Below are 17918 nucleotides of genomic sequence, written 5' to 3'. Positions count from 1 at the left end.
CTTTGCTCTTCAAATTGTGGTCCATGGACCAGCGGCATCTGCAGCTGTTGGGAGCATGTTGAAATCAGCCCTACCCCAACTTGCTGAATCAGAATCTGCACTTTCAACCATATCCCTGGATAGTCCCTACTCATAGTGAAATGTGAAAGTCACCAGGTAAGAGAACTGTGTTTACTAAGTGAAAGGGGCCAACTACTTGCATCCCAGACAATCATTGACTGCTTTATGCATTATTTTTAAGAACAGTCAGGCACAAATGTTTGCAGACCTCACCTCCAAAGCTCATCTGTGCCTAGACACCAGGCCGAGAGCCCCACTTCCAAGGACATGAAGCAAGGTTGGAAACCCTCCCTACCTCAGGTGTGAGACAGGAATTGCCCGTGCGAGATTTTCCTGCTTTCCTTGCCCTTTGACTTCTCTCCACAGGTCAGCAATTAAAAGGAGAGTGAGGAATTCATCAAAGCACACTGAATTTTTTTAAATTTTTTAATTACAGTTGACATTCAATATTATATTAGTTTCAGGTGTACAGCATAATGGTTAGACATTTATATACCTTTTGAAGTGATCCCCCAATAAGTCTAGTACCCACCTGGCACCATACAGTTATTACAATGTTATTTACTATATTCCTTGTGCTGTACTTTACATCCCCATGACTATTTTATAACTACCAATTTGTGTTCCTAAATCCCTTCACCTTTTTCACCGAGTCCCCTAAATCCCCTCCCATTAGGCGACCATCAGTTTGTTCTCTGTATCTATGAGTTTGTTTCTGTTTTGTTTGTTGGTTTTTGTTTTTTCGATACCATATATAAGTGAAATCATAGGGCATTTGTCTGTCTATGTCTGACTGAATTTTAATATTCAAATTAACACAGGATTTGACACAAGTCTGCTACCACTGAACTGTGAGAGCTACTGATTTAAAAAATACAGTTTCCATTTCTTCCTTCTGTGTGCCCAGCTCTGAGCTAATAATGGTTCAACAGGCATGGCTGCTGCCCTCATTGAGAAAATAATAACAAACTAAACATTAATTGTATCTTCAGAGATGTGCATCAAAAGGACAAACAGGCACTGATAGGGTTGACCAAAGTGGTGGTAGAAACCTAAGTTAGAGAGATGCTCAGAGAACCTCTGAGCAGGACAGAAAGTTGAGCTCTGAAGGATGAGAATGACAGTCATGTAAGTATGTGAGGGAAGCGTATTCTCAGCCAATGAGAAGGCCCCAAGGTGGGAAAGGTCTTGGTGTGTCTGGAGAAAAAAGCTCAGGTGCCTGGAGCATAGTGAGTAGGAGAGAAAGTGGAGATGAGGTTGGAACACTCCGCAGGAGCTGGATCATGCAGAGTGTGGCTAGTCATGGCAGGATTTTATTCCACGTGTGAGGTGAAGGTCTGGCTTGTATTCTAGTCACAGCAACAAAGTAGCAGTGGAGGGCAATGGATTAAATCAAGGCCGCAGTGGAGGCAGAGAGACAGGAAGCTGTTGCATGGTCTATGATGGGGGCTCGAGCTAGGGTTGCTACTGGATTTCTATTTGCTTTTAATGTGTGGCTCTTTATCTTTTAACAGAAAAGAAAGACCTTTGTACTGGTTTCTCAACTTGACTTCTGTAATCCTGTAATGCTGGGAAACGGTTGGGGGAATTTGCTGATCAAAGAGCGGTGAATCACTGCGCGTGCGTGCAGGCGTACTCTAGGAGCACATGGCCATCCCTCCCGGCCTCTGTTCCTGCGCTCCCTCTCTCCCAGCTACAGAAATGGACTGTCTGTCCCAAAATGATGAGCTAAGCCTCACCATTCTGTCTGCCTCGCCTTTGTATACATTTGGAATATAACTGATATGTAGTAAATGTCTCCTAGATGGAATAGACTGGATAATGAAATGGCGCGCGCGCGTGTGTGTGTGTGTGTGTGTGTGTGTGTGTGTGTGTACACTAAATCTTTCACCATGACTAGCTCTAAGGTGAGGAGATAATCTGGATTATTTAGTGAAACAGAACTAGCTGATAACTAAAATGAGAATCTGTGCCGTGTGATTCTCACAGCCCTGTGAAGATACCACCTGCACTCTCCTCTGACGTGCTGCCTAAACTTCTGCTGTTAAAAATTAATTCCTCTGATATGAGGTCCAGATCCCTTATTGAAACACAAATATCCTGAGATAACGTATGAGCCTTGCCAATCATTTTGGCTTTAATGGATCTGTCATATGTTTGCTTGAGAGAAGCAGGTTTCACTAGCGAGGGGGATGGAAGGAGTATGAAGGCATTGTAGCTCCTTGTGGGAAGTACACCGCTCGGGATGGCTGGGAATGTGAAGAAAGAGGCAGGACGAGGAGGGTGAGGGTTCTAAATGTGCACCTTCTGCCTCAGTGATTCCACCTCTGAATGGCTAACCTGAAGAGAGAGGAATAAACATGGGGCAGAACCGCATGTGTAAAGTATTACAATAGTATTACAACCCCAAATGGAGGCAGTCTAAATGTCCAATGATAAGGGTATGGATAAATAAAGATGACATGGCTTTATAGTGTAATATTTTGCACCATTAAAATGTTTCTGAAGAATTTTTAATATAATGGGATGAAAGTCCAAACAAAAGTGTATATGTGTCTGTATATTCTGTGTGCCATAAATATATAGTACAATTTCAAATATCTAAATGATAGATCTGTGTAGAAAAGACTGACTAAATAGGTGTATGTATTTTTATATGTATATATGTTGATTGTGATGGAATTTTTGGTGATATTTCTTTTCTTTTGATAATTATATATATTTTCCAGATTTAAAAATAAATATGAATTATTCAAGAACATATCATTTTAACATCTACATACAAACATTGTTTAAAAGGAGAGGTGGTCAATTTTGGTCGGTATACTCTGATCTGCAGCCTAGTGTAGAAAATGACTTGTCCCTTGTTAGACATGTAAGTTCAGCTCAGTTAGTCATTGTCACAGTCTTCAGGGGCAGGAAGGGAAGTTAGCAGAAGTCTCGATGCCCACATGGCCCATGACTGTATCGACTGGTTCCAACATGAGACTGCACACCTCTCATGTCGAGGCCATTTTTACACAGATAACCAATGTTCTCCTTAAGCTCCTTCTTTAGAACCTGCATTTGGAAGCTGTTGATTAAGATCCCACCCCTCCCCACCCAACCCTCTTTAGCTGTGTTTTGTCTCCAGGCTGCATTATATCTGATATATACAAAGGAATTTTTCATAAGTCTTCTTCTTGAGTTTGTACCCAAGAATATCATGAGTTCCTCTGGGTTAGAAGCCCTGCCTCCCACGATATGTATGTGTAGTAGCTAAGAAGAGTTCAGGCTCTGGAGACACACTGCCTCTTCTACCTCTTACTAGTTGCATGACCTTAGTCATAATATGGAATTTGTTTGTGCCTCAGTTTTCTCAACTGTTAAATGGGGAGAAAAAGTCTACCACACATGGTAGAGTTTAAATAAATTAATACATGTAAGTTGGCACAGCATGGCACATAGTAAGAGCTTATTAAGTTAGTATTCATTCAATCAATCAATCAATCAATCAATCAATCAATCAGTCATTCTATATTATTAAGATTATCTCTTCCATCCCACACCCCTGTACAGTGTGTCCTAACCTCTGTGTTAGGAAGATGTAACTGAAGTGTTCCAGCCATCCAGGTGCTTCCTACAGCCCTGTCTCTGATTCTTGCTGTTCCTGTTGCATTGACTCAACTCAAATGCTTATTGAGACTCTCCATGCTCAGTGGCATGGTGATTGGAACTTTTTAATCTTTTATGTCTCTGTCTTTTTCCCATCCCATCTCCTCCTATGCTAACCAACTCTCTTATTCCATCATTGGGTATTTCCAATGAACCATACACTGTACTAAAGGATTTTTATTTCAATTCCTTCTCATAAGAGCCCTGTGTGAGATAGAGGCAATTATTCTCCTCATTTTACAATTAAGGAGACATGGGACTGGAGAGGTTAATGGACTTGACCAGGGCTACAGATTAAGGAAGTGGGATGTTCTTCCTCCATTTTCCCAGTACTGATGTACTTTGAGTAGGGGAGAACCCACTCGATAGGTGGGCTATAGCCCAAAGAGTTGATGTCATTCTTGTTTTACTTTCTTGCAAATCACAGAAACTGGAAGAGACCTGTACAGATTTAGCATGTTTCCTGTACCAGGGGCTGTGCTAGGTGCTGGGGACATAAAAATGGAAAGAAGTTGGTCAGTGACCTGTTTGTTTAGTGTCTCAGTTATCTTTTACTGTGTAATAAAGCACCCTAAAACTTAGTAGCTTAAAACAATGATTTATTGTTTCTCAAGCTTGTGTGAATTGTCTGGACTGAGACAGTTCTTCTGCTCCACATGATGGTGTTTAGAACCACTCATGTGGCTGCATTTATCTGAGAGCTTGGCTTGGAGTCCAAGATGGCCTCACTCACATGTCCGAAAGGAGGTGCTGGCTGTTGGCTGGGAGGCTGCTTTCCTCCACTTGGCCTCTCCTCTTCCAGGGCCGCTCACCATGTGATCTCTCTAAGTGGATAGTCTGGACTTCTTTATGTAGTTGTTGGCTTCCAGAGTAAAAGTAGAAGCTACATGGTCTCTAGTTACAGAGGTCACACAGCAACACTTCTGTTGCATTTTGTGGCCCAAAGCAAGTTACAGGGCCAGCCCAAGAGTGGGGAAGGGGATTGTATCTCTTGATGTGAGAAATAGGAGCACAGGGATGGGAGGGACTGCCATAGCCATCTGAAAACAATCTATTGCTCTGTCCATCTAGCTCTTTAGTCTGAAGAACAGGGTTTTAGAGCAGGAAACCTCCTTGACCATCATCTGATTCATCCCCCAACCCCCCTAGTTTTACAGATGCAGAAACTAAGACCTGGGATGTCAGGCTGCTTGGCTTAAGCCAGCACATTTAGTGGAGGAGCTCGGCTTAGAGCCCGTGCTTACCTGGTTGGTATCATTACCTGCACATGCGGATGTATACTGTGATTTCCCTCCAGCAGAGGATGTCTGCTGAGTCCCTCCCTGACTCAAGGCTGTCCCTATTAAGTTTGTAGACTACAAGGGTGCAGAAAAAGAAAGAGACCTGCTTTTTTTGTCTTCTGTTTCTGTGCCTGGTATCTGCCTCCCTGTTCCTGGTCTGGGTACCAGGGTCTTCAATTAGTGCTTTTGGCCTCACTGACCAGCATTGACCAGGCATACCTTTTTTTTATCATCGCCTTTTCTATTGCATTTGGAACATGAAATGATGCTGGAATTTACTTCATGCACAAAAAGTGGATGTCCAAACCCCACCAGATAATTATAAAGTGAAACCCAACACATTTATGTAATTAATGCTTTGAGCAGTTTATTATACTACAGCACATTTTTTTTTCTAAAATCCCAAATTACTGCAATAAAAAATGTGCTGCTTGTTTTGAAATGGAGCAGGTGAGCCATAAATTATTAATTTCTCTAAGAATAACCATAAACCCAAAAGTAATTAAGAGGTTCCATTTTTCCAGATCCTTATAATGCTGTTTTGAATATTTCTGGCCTCCTGGGTAGAGAACCAATATTTATTGTGTGTTAAAGATAATGTTTGTTGTCAAATATAGTTCTGGGATTCCCCCCTAACTCTTGTGGGGGTGTCTGACTCTTACTGAGGTTTAAGGTAAATAAGGAGCATAATTCTTAGGTTTATGACTTCTTGAAGACCATAAATTTCCAAAGACGATCTAGTAGAGAAACTCTCTAGGAAAATACATCCACCTGATTTCTGCTGTATTGAGTAGATTACATAAAACTATTTTTTAAATTCTAATGGCATTTACCATTTTGTAATCAAACAAGTCATATTTGTTTATTATTAAAATTTAGAAAAGGCATAAGCACACAAAGGGTAAAATCAAGATCACCCATAATCCCACCTTGTAGTCAAAACCACTGTTAACATTTTAGTATATGTTCTTCCTATGAGAGAGAGAGAGAGAGAGAGAGAGAGAGAGAGAGAGAAGTTTTTCCTTTTTTTAAAAAAAAAACGGAGGATCATACTGTAAAATAATTTTGCAACCAGATTATTTTGTGTTTTGTTTTGCTTAACTGTCACTCAGTATCCTCCTACTCTACAGGGAGTGACTCTCTCTTGTCTCGACAGGGCAGTGACATTGAAGCACTGGTCAGGTGTTTGGAAAACGTCCTGGGCAGCCCCTCTCTCGGTGAGTAAGTTTCTTCATTGCAAAATACAGTGATACTTACTGAGTCTAGTGCACCACCCAAGAAATAGAAAGCTTAGAAGGACTCGTACAGATATTTCAGTCCCACCTCCTAATTTTCCAGCTGAGGAAACTGAGGCCAACAGAGGCTGAATGTCTAGCCCATCAACCCAGGAATTATTTATTGTTGGTAGTGACCCTCAGTCTCCAAGGATGAAATAATTGAAGCTCAGGGATTTACTGTGATCCAGTGGTGGCCTACCAGTGCTTATTGTCAGGTTTTATAGGTTTCCTTGGAGAGAAATTGTCTACCTCGCCCCTCCTGTAGAAACAGATGTCTTCAGTCAGGCCGAGAGGACCATCGCTGAAGGTCAGGTAGTTATTGGAAGAGATTTGGTCTGAAAACAAAGCTGCAATTTCTTTAGCATTGTCAGTCTCCATATATGAGATTGCTGTGCTCCAAGAATGACACTTATTTCTCAGTTTCTTCTTTTTGAAATCCAGAAAGCCAGCCATGATAACGTCTAGCACTGGTTGATAAACTGTCATTTTTAAATGTTTTAATAGTATGACCAAACGCCATCTCTTCCAAGGGAACGGAAGGCATAAAGAGTAAATGTTCAGGTGTGCACGCATTTACCACTGTTTCATTGGGAGCTCTATGCACAATGTATAGCCTTTGCGTACATTATACCACATCTGTGTGTGCAAAGCCTCAGTTATCACACAGCTCCCTGATTTTTCCTCCCAGCCATCCCCCTGGGATCTATTCAGTTGTGCACCAGTAACACTTATGAGGCATATTTTAACTCATAAAAATGGTCTTGGAGACTAGAGAGGCTTTCCTTTGGCCAAGCCACTTCCCCTCAGACCTCAGCTAGACCACATCAGTAATTTCCAAACTGGGTTCCTTGGGGACCTGTAGGAGCGGGAAGGGGAGGTGCACTGTTTCTCCAGGGTCTAACAGTGTCTGTGCAGAAGAGTCACTGAGAAGATACTTTAAAAATGTAAGAGAGCCCAGCTTGTGTGGCTCAGTGGTTGAGCATCGACCCAGGCACCAAGAGGTCACCAGTTCAATTTCCAGTCAGGACACATGCCCAGGTTGTGGGCCAAATCCCCAGTGGGGGCATGCAGGAGGCGGCCAGTTGATATTCTCTCTCATCAATGTTTCTGTCTCTCTCTCCCTCTCACTTCCTCTCTCTCTAAAATAAGTAAAGAAAATAAAAAATAAAAAATAAAAAACCCTCAAAACCCACCAGTAGAAACAATTTAAAAATGAAAGAGACATGAGTTACAGATCCTGCTCCTTGACCACCTTCAACCAAGATAATTTCACTCTTATCTGTTTTATAAATTAGATTTCTACATATAAGATTGTGTCTTGAAAAAGATGGATTCTATGGCAAAAAAAAAAAACAAAAACAAAAAACACTGGACTGCAGATATAGTATCTAATTTCCCCTTTGGGCTGTATGATTCTATAAAAATGAGCATTAGAACCATGGAATAAAAATACATGTTTATCTCTGCCTGGAGCTCCACAAAGTGGCAGAAAAGGAGTAAGTTATACAAACCCACAGGAACAAAGGGAACAGGAAGAAAGGTGGGAGCAGGCCACAGCTGTTAGTGCCTTTGAGAAGCTACAAAGCAGATGGATGAGTGGTAAGTGATTTAGAAAACAGAGGAAGGTGAAAGCTTCGTCCCCAAGATGTGTGTGGGCTGGAAGAGGGGAGGCACGGTGGGGACACATGCCTTTGAAATACCTGTCTGGGTGGTACTCACAGCAGGACCCTCACTGCAAACTCCAGGAACTGCTCTGTTACTACATAGAAGCCATGAAGCTATATCCTCACATAGTCTCATAGGGAATGAGACTGCTCAAGTAGCTAGTATCTGTTTTGCTGTAATGGCATTTTTGGGAGATTCTCCAGCTATAATAGTTAGAGCTAATGAATAGCTGTGCTTGTTAATATATGTCAGGATGTTAACAGAATCCAGGGGGCAGTTTAAACTTAAATGTGTCAGAGTCTAAGCCTCACACCTAAAAGTGACACCTCTCTGAATCGAGCTGCGCCTAGCTCACATTCAACATCAGCCTCTGCATTTTGTACGAGCACCGCGGAGCTTCAACAGATCCTGAATTAGAAGGTGCTCTTTTGAATTCCAAGTTTAGTTTACTAGTCTCCTTGATACATCAAGGTCATTTTGAAGCCTTGAGATCAACGGTTCTCACACTTGAGCTCATGTTGGAACTACTTACAGGGTTTTGAAGATGCACGTCTAGTGCACGCCCAGGAGTGCTGGGTGCAGACCACACTGAGAACCACGGCTTCCGAGTCCTGAAGCCCTGGAATTCGCATTGTGTGCACCGACCCCGATTTATAATTCAAACAAAGCACTACTGAAGTATAAATTTAAATTTTTGTTTCTTAAAATGATAGAGAACTTACCTGTGAGCTAAAATGAGAATAGCTTCATTCTGGATGTTTTCCCATCTTTTCGTGGTGTCGGCAGAGTGTGCTGAGCTGTCTGGCCCTGGATACAAGAGTTACTGAGCTTCCTGGAACGGAGCTTGTGTTTTTGCTTCATCCTCAGCATCTGCATCAGACGTTTAGGGAGGTCTGTAGGGCTCAGGAGCTATATGAGGAAGCCAGTGCCCAGACCTTTTGGGAACACAGTCCCAGCCACCAGGGGGGGCCCTGGAGAAACAGTGAGACCTTTGTAACAATACCACAGAGCACCCACTAGGTGCTTCTTTTACACGTGGAGGATGTATTGTTCCAAATAGAGGCAACTTATCTCTGCAGCCCTAAGTTCCTCCTGAAATTTCCCATGGGGTACAAGAAACAAGGCCAGTCGTGAACGGGATACTGAGTGATCCAGAAAGAATTGGGAGAAGGAAAGCAAGAAGGAACTAAAAAGAGAGCAGCAAAGGCCAGAAATGAGGGCAGGGGAGACAGCCAAGAATGTAGGCAGTGGGCATTTCACCAGGGCAGATACTTTAAAACATGACATTTCTGTCGTTGAAATGTGTATCCTGCCCCCCCCCCACACACACACACACACAAACTTCTTCCCTACAAGTGTTTATAAAACACATGTGATACACAGGTATTACGAAGTGATGAAGAAAACAAGGTGCCTATCTTAATGAGCTTCCCATTAGTCAGAGAGTCCAAAAATTACAGGGCATTTCAATGAGGACAACTCCTACTGTGAATGAGCTAAGTGGAGGGCAGGGGTCCACTCTGGGGTGCAGCCTGGGGAAGGCTTCACAGAGGAGGGGAAGAGCTGTAGTCTCCTGTGTGTGCGAGGGCAGGACATGGTCTTATTCACTGTAGTGTTCTCAGAATCTAGCACATAGTATATTTTTTTAAATAGTCATTTGATGAATGAATGAAAAGATAGAGTTGCCAAGCACTCAGGAGGGAGAAGTATTCTCTGGAAAGATCAAGCAGCGTGAAAGCTCAGAGGTATGAAATAACTGAGCACGTGCAGGAACTATCAAGAAGTTTGGTGCTGCTGGAGTGTGAGGCGTGAGGAGAGGCTAAGCAGACCTGGGTAAATAGGGCCGAGGCCATGGAGCATCTGGTGCGCCAGGCTGAGGACCCTGGTCTTTCTCCTCTGATTTAGGATACCACTAGTTTTTAAGCAGATGAGAAACAATCTTTTTTTTTTTTTTTTTAATCCTCATCCGAGGACATTTTTCCATTTTTTGTACAGATAGAGTAGGAGGGAGAGAGAGGAAGAGAGAGAGAGGGAAACATCGATGTGAAAGGGATACATCGAGTGGCTGCCACCCGCACGACCGACCAGGGCCGGGGACAAACTGCAACCGAGGTTCATGCCCTTAGCGGGAACCGAACCCGGGTCTCTCCGGACCGCAGGCGGACGCTCTAACCGCTGAGCCAAACCGGCCAGGGCAAGAGAAACAATCATTTTTAACAAACAATAAGGAAGATGCTTTGAAAAGAGTGACTTGAGTTGGGGAACTGGTTATGGGCTCTCATTACACAGACAACTGATGGTGTTACTATAGTAACTGTTCAAGCCCATCACTACTCAGTAAGGGCAGAGGATGACCTCTGTCTTTCTTTTCATCACACTTAGAGAGGAAAATTCTGCCAACTTATTTCTTAGTAGCCAGATTAAGAACCAAGGCAACATATGAAGCTGAACATTTTTTGTTTAGGAAATTAGCTGTACTTCTAGAGAGAACTCTTCAGCAGAATGACACAAGTCCTTGGTGAACTGTATTTATAAAAAGGCTTGTTTTGTAGATCAAAACTGGATATTGTCACAGAAATAATTAGAAGAAAGCAGATACGACTTCAAAATCTCTCTGCCCATTAAAATTCCTTTGGTGCGTTGATACATTTGATCAGTTTGGCTTTTTCAAAACTGTTACCCCTCAATTCTTCCACTGAATGTTGGTAATAAGTATTTAATCTCTACTAAACAATGTGACTGATATAGCCCAGAGAAGGCAACAGGGCTTCTGAATCCCTTAAAACTTTCTTGCTTAAGCTCTTCAAACTCTAAGCCATTAAGTGTAGGGATGACTGACAGCCATTTAACCTTGCGCTGTAGTGCTTTTCACCTTGACAAAAAAGAATGTCTCAAAATAATTACAGTGATTTCAACATAGTGTTTTATCCTTGGTTACTGACACATTGAAACCACTAATTTTGGAGGTGAAGAGGGAGATTTTGGATCATAAACCACTTGGATCATTTTGATGTGAATGCACAATATTTGTTCGCCACTGTCCTTCCTCTTTATGCATTAGAAAAATTTAATCATTTCTATAAGTTCTGTAAAACGTGAAACAATGTAACAGGTTAGAATTAGTGGCAATTTACAGAGAACCTGCTGTCTGTTACCATGCCAGACCCATTCATTTGGCAGATGTGTGGCGATGAGCATAGGGAAAAGGCTTTGTAATATAAATAAATCCCTAATACAATATTATCAATCATTCTTAGTGGTAAACTCTTAGTAAAGGACATTCAGTATATTACCACTACTTAGGAAAAAAAATAGCTCCAGTAATTAAGTTTGCCTAATTAAGAGAGAAACTCAGCAATCATGCACTCATTTATAAGTCAGACATTATGATTTCATCAGTCAACACGCTTTGCAGAGGGATGGTATTAGTTCACAATGCTGGGTTAGGCCTGGATCCTGCCACTAAAAGAGGAGAACTAAGATGAGCCTAAATGACTGTTCATGAGAGCAAGGGTTCTGAAAGTGAGGACATTGCTTTCAGCTGGGGAGATAGACATCGTCAGAACGCGAGAGAGAGAAGGTAGCATCTGAGATCATTCCTGAGAGAAGGATAAATTTGACCCTCAGGAGATGAGGAGGGGGCCCTGCAGCGCAAGGGACAAGCTAAGGAGGAACACAGAGGGAACGGGCCGGGCCAGGCCGGCTTTGCTAGGGAATTTGCCTGAATCATCACACTTCTGAACATGGCGTGAACTGTTCTTGGTCGCTAATTTTTATTATTTTTTCCTAAACAAATAAGGTCTTCTTTTCCTTGAAAAGGGTGTTTACTGGGATCTTGACTACCCAATACCCTTTTGTGTAGAGTCATGTTCACTACCACTTACACTCTACTTAACATTCCATATATTAGGCTAAATTATTATAAAGATATTGCTGCTGCCTTTTCTATCATATGTGTGGCAATTCCCTTCCAGACTATTGTGTTTCTTTGTTGTTTTATTTGTAAAAGAAATGTTTAATTTTTTATGTAGGCAAATAGGACTGAGCTTTATATATAGTCTAGCTTCTTGGTTTTTTTTATTTTATCCTCATCCGAGGACAGTTTTCATTTTTTTGTTCGGATAGAGTGGGAGGGAGAGAGAGGAAGAGAGAGAGAGAGAGAGAGAGAGAGAGAGAGAAACATCGACGTGAAAGGGACACATCAAGTGGCTGCCACCCACACGACCCAACAGGGGACAATTGCAACCAAGGTACACGCCCTTAGCAGGAACCGAACCCAGGTCTCTCAGGACTGCAGGCCGATGCTCTAACCACTGAGCAAAACCAGCCAGGACACTCTGTTTTTTTTTAAGAGTTTTATGTATAGATTCCTAAATTTTATTCTAGAATTTTTATTGTCTTATTTTTCATACTTGAGGTTGTTATACCAGTAGAATTTTTTCTTTTCCATTTAATTTAAATTTTCTTTTTTGTGATATCATAACTCCTGGATACTATCTTTTTCTGACTCTCTTGGTCTACTGATCTAGCTCCTTAACCGTCTATCAATACCAGAGCGGTCTAATTACACTGCCTTTATGGAGGTTTTAATATCTAATAGGACAGATATCTACCAATTTTCTTATTTTTTCAAGATAGTCTTATCCTCTGACATTTTCCCATATGAATTTTAAGATCATTTATCCATTTCCAAAGGACTCTTACTTTCCCTCTCCTGCCCCACCGCTGCTGGATGGACTCCCTGTGACCTCTGTGCCTTTCGCCACCAGCTTCTGCTAGGTCAGGGCAGCGTGTCTCTCAGACAGAGGCTGTGCAGCACCCAGCAAGGGGACGAGATCGGGGGCCAGAACTAGCAATGAGTATCTGTTAGAATAATGAACTTTCTTGTTATAAGGATAGAATTTCAAAATGCCTAGATGTGTGGAAGGGGAGATGGCCCTTGCAGTATTGTGTGGAAATATCTCCTCTTTTGGCTTTCAAGGAATTATTCAAGGAAATAATTCAAGGAATTATTTTTCAATGTGTCTTCTGCGCTGCTGACCACAAAGGGAGCCATATGCTTCAGTGAGCAATGGCCAGGATGGACACTAATGAAATGTGAGAAGCTGTCTTGTGGACATGCAGGGCCTGCTGGTGGTGGACTACACGAAGTGTCTGCCTGCAGGACCAAAAACTTGGTCCTGCATCTGCGTGGATGAGTGCTCAGCTGAGGCTCAATTCCACACTGTTCAGCATAGAAGAGATTGTAGGGACACAGATGCCCTGTCATCATCTCAGCCCCATGAGAGGCTCAGGAATGCTCTTGGGTGTGTCCGATTGCTTGCAGCACAGATAGCCACTGATGTGCCATCCTGGGCAAGGCGGCTGCTACTGGGCCTCATTCAGTGAACAAGGTCACCTAGTACAGACTAGTTAGTATAGAAGGGACTCTGCTGAGCTGTTCCTTCAGGCAGTAATTATTCACCAGACCAGTTGGTTTTGAGATCACTTCTGTTTTGATCAGTAAAGCTGTACTACCAGCTGAGAGAAAGATTGTCCACCTATTTGCTAGGGCAGAAGGTTTATTATCCAGTTAATTTACAAGTTCTATTAGGTTATTCATGTGAAAAGTTGGAAAAGTAAGACTGCATTCACCTGCAAATCACTTAATGATGAAGTGTTGATTGAGCATTTCTCGGCACAGAACCAATGTAAGGTACACAAAGGAATATCGAACACAGTCTATGTTTTCAAGGAACTTCCAGGAGCAACTCCACATTTCTAGACCAAATGACTAGAACTTCAGATGGAGGTAATGGACACCAGATGAAGGAGGCAGACCGCATGGGCTTTCTCAACTCATAAGGGAGTTCTCAAACTATAGCGAGCATCAGAACCACCAGACTGCTAGCCCCCAACACTAAAGATTCTCACTCAATTGGTTTGGGGACAGGGCTTCAGAATCTGCATTTGTAACAAGTTCCTCGGTGATGCTGATGCTGCCGTCCAGGAACTGTACTTTAAAAACCACTGGGCCAGTTTTGCTTCGTGGTTAGAGCATCAGCCTGTGGACCAGAGAGTCCCGGGTTCGGTTCCCGCTAAGGGCATGTACCTGGGTTGCAGTTTGTCCCCGGCCCCGGTTGGGGTCGTGTGGGTGGCAACCAGTCGATGTGTCTCTCTCACATCGATGTTTCTCTCTCTCTCTTCCTCCCTCTCTCCCTCCTGCTCTATCTGAAGATAAATACAAAAATGTCCTTGCGTGAGGATAAAAAAAAGTAAAAACCACTGGGCTGCAGCGCTGGTGTGGCTCAGTGGACTGAGCGTCATCCCATGGACTGAGAGGTGCCAGTTCAATTCCCGGTCAGAGCACATGCTCCGGGTTCGGGCTCGATCCCCGGTGGTGGGTGTGCAGGAGGTGGACTGATCGATGTTCTCTCTCAGATCGATGTTTCTATCTGTCTCTCCCTTCCTCTCTCTCTAAAAAAATCAATAAAAACCTTAAAAAGAAAAAGAATTGTTTGACTTAAAAAAAACCACTGGGCTAGGAAACCAGGAAGAAAGTCCTCTCACTTTCATCTAAGGCTTTAGAAAGAAAATGCTTATTTTTAACAACTTTTAATAAATTAAATCAAGTTTTTAATAAAGGTACCTCACATTCCATCTTTAATATATTTATGACCCCACAAATAGAGTGTTATTCACAACCTAGAAAAATGTTTTCTTTCAGCATTTAGGTTATACTAACCTGAAAGAATGAAACATTTTTGACCCAGCGAGTCCATGTCTAGGGCTTTTTCTTAGAGAAATAATCAGAGTTGGGCATAAAAATCAATATACAAGGATTCTTATGGCAGAGTTGTTTGTAAGAGTGAAGAATTGGAGTCAAAGTAAATGCTTAGCAATGGGGTTTAGTATGTCTTCTAGAACAAAGACTTTTTTACGGTTTATTAAAAATGATAATGTAGTTACATATTCATTGGCATGAAAGGTGTTATAATGTATACAAATCCTAGTTCACACACACACACACACACACACACACACACACACACACACACTCGCGCACGCATGCGCATTTTGAAATGCTAACGCATTAATAATGGTTCTGAGTGGCTTTCCTCTCTGTGTTTTCTGATTTGTCTACAATGAACATGGATGGCTTATGTGATTCTTTTCTACTGAAAGAAGAAGGAATTCCTGGTGCACTTTCCTTGTCGGTCTGGAAGCAGCCCAGCCTGCCATTACAGTAGAGCAGACTGTGTTTCTGAAGCTACGAATCTCCACATTGGAAGTCTACAATAATTACACTCCCCGAACGCTAGCTGCTGTTTCCATGGGGTAACCAAAACTGAAACTTTCGGGTCTGGCTATCACAACCTGCATACACATTTCACTGCTTATTAAAAAACAAGACACTCCCTCTTTTTTATTTTTATTTTTTTATTTTTTACAGATAGGTGCTATTCTTAGAGGTTTCTTCTGGTACATTCAAAAGGAAATGAGCATTTTCAAACCCATGAACTCCTGTTATTTTTAATCTTCCATGCATTTCAGTTGAATATTTGTTGCATGAAATAACCATGTAGTAAAAATAGAAACCTTATTGATTTCCTCTCTTCTGGTGTTTATTATCTCCCCTCTGAACAGTAAGTTTGTTTTTCCAAGCTGACCCGCTTGTTTTCCAACTGATTGAATTGTGGCGGAGGCAGTGGGGTGCTGCTTATTGAGAAGCTTCCCTGTGCAAAGCGCTGAGGTGTGTGCCATGTGGATGAGGACAGCGGTGTCATCAGCTTACCTTGGTCCTTTACCAACAACAAGCACTTTGTAGAGATCATGGCATTTAAGCTTCACCAAGTCCCAAAAGTTTGATTGTTCTGTTGTACAGATGAAGAAATTGAGTCATAGAGGTTTTGTGACTCAAACCCCAGTCCTCTGAGGCAACTCACACACCATCCTGATGTGCCCAGTTCCCTCCTACTGGGAGCTTCTGGAGGTGTTCTGTCCTGGCACCTTCTACCCTTTCCTCCTGTCCGCTTTCTTCTCCAGACTCCCGCACTGCTTCGGCTCGGCCACAGCAGCCGCCGTAGGTGGTGGCTTCTGCCCTGACATACAGAAACCATTCTCTGAAAGAGATGGGGATTTGGGGGGTGGGGGTAGGGGTAGGAATGGTTATATTTTTCATTTTCATTATTGTTTTAATCAAATACTCAACTTGTTAAAGGTACCAAGCCAAGCACCTCCTTGTCCCCGCACCCTCTAATCCCAGAACCCATGTGTCACAGTTTGGGTTCTTCAGGAAGCAGGCTCTGGCACGGAGTTGAGTGGGCAGGACACTCATTCTGGTGTGCCCTCGGGACTGACCCCTGTGGACGGGAGAGGATGGGAGCAGGGTGAGGCAGAGCGCACAGCCGAGCAGTGATGCAGGCCTGATGAGCCTTTCCGAACCCGTGGGGAGCTCTGGACTCATCGGAACCGTCCGTGTGGGCCAAAATGGCCTGACCATCTACCTCTACCATGACCAGTCATTAAATGTGGTCGTTATGGGAAGGGCATGGTCGTGGGCAAGGCAGCTCTCTGCAGCTGAGGTGATTCTCGATGGGGCCACAGCTGGAGGCTCACTGTCTCCAGCGTCCCAGCAGCTGGGCAGCAAGTCCTTCTTTGAAGGGAGATGTAGGCAGTGTGTCTTCATCCCTGGGGTGTTGGGGGATGACACAGACCGGCCTGATTGGCAGATTCTTAGGCAATTTTACTGACATCCTGAGGTCCACTGTCATCACAGGAGAAGCTCAAAGAAAAATCTTCACAAAAATGTAGATCAGCTAAGCCTCTCAGCAGAGTGGAACAGCTTTCACGACATCCTGCTGGTCCGTGGCCCTTCTACAGCAAGCCATGAGGGCCATCATCTGAAGGGTGGAGAAATGAGATAACAGATGTAATATTCTCCCCAGATCTCAACCTTTGGAGGAAGGATTTTGTCTGATGATCTGATTTTTCAAAATCAGCACACAAAAGTTCTTACCTGGATGTGGTGCTTCTTGGAAGAGCACTCATCTGGGAGTCAGGAAACCAGTGTAGCCCTGACTCTGGCCCTCTCCTTATGGCTCAGTGGCCTTGGGCAGTCATGCAGCCTCCCTTAGCCTCACTTCCCCATCTTAACATGCTGTCATTTGGCTTAAGGGTCTGTGGGCACCTCCAGCTCAGAATCAAAATGATCCCACGCCACATGGGTCACAGTCCATAGGCCAAATCGGCTCACTACCTGTTTTTGTAAATAAAATTTTACTGGGTCACAGTCATACTCATTCACTTATCTATTGCCTATGGCTGTTTTCATGCCACGACAGCAGAGTGGAGTGATTGCAACAAAGACTGGCCTGTAACGCCTAAAATACAGGGTGTCCCAAATATAGGGTGTCTGCAGATTCTGTTGCATTTTGAAAATAAAACGTATTTTAATAAACACTGGATTTATGATTACTCTTTTTTTTGTGTGTGTGTATACCTTTTTTGGGACATCCTATATTTACTATTTGGCCCTTTACAAAAAAAGTTTGCCAACCCCTACGCCAATCTGTGATCATGTGCTATTCTCAAGAGGAGGAGAACATGGACCATGAAAACATGCCTTTGCAATAATTTAGGCAAAGAGGAGTGGTCTTCAAATCAGTTATTTCCTGGGTATTCCTTGGGCAACTGAGAGAAGGAGGAGGATTAAAAGGAGGTTGGGTGTGGAGTATTCTGTTTGCACTGTGCACCAAGGGCAGCAGCGTCTGCAAGGATTCCTGAGTAAGCAATGTCCCAGGTGCTAAGGAGATCTTGTTTGCCAAAATATCCATCCCTGCAGTCCCTGTATCAGCTCTTTATTACCCATACGGTACGATGCTTACTTAGCAGGGAGGGCAGACACAGGTTTTTATGATCAAGGTCATTTGTTCAGCAACTGAAATGAATAAAGGGAAATTTTGGATGAAATGAGAGAACGTCTCCCTGCTAGTGAAACGTC

General features: G+C 43.0%; 1 protein-coding gene across 1 annotated transcript in view; it reads left to right on the top strand.

Annotated features, from left to right (window-relative positions):
- The window catches only part of NEK11 (NIMA related kinase 11), a 223150-nt gene that overhangs the window by 169572 nt on the left and 35660 nt on the right, over positions 1-17918 (top strand). Inside the window, 1 exon segment of the mRNA XM_036266721.1 lies at positions 6151-6211. Coding sequence (XP_036122614.1) covers positions 6151-6211 — 61 coding nt within the window.

The sequence above is a fragment of the Molossus molossus genome, unplaced genomic scaffold (genome assembly GCF_014108415.1).
Source record: "Molossus molossus isolate mMolMol1 unplaced genomic scaffold, mMolMol1.p scaffold_m16_p_18, whole genome shotgun sequence".
Lineage (NCBI taxonomy): Eukaryota > Metazoa > Chordata > Mammalia > Chiroptera > Molossidae > Molossus > Molossus molossus.
Note: the sequence above shows the minus strand (reverse complement) of the source record. Positions and strands in the feature narration are given on the sequence as shown.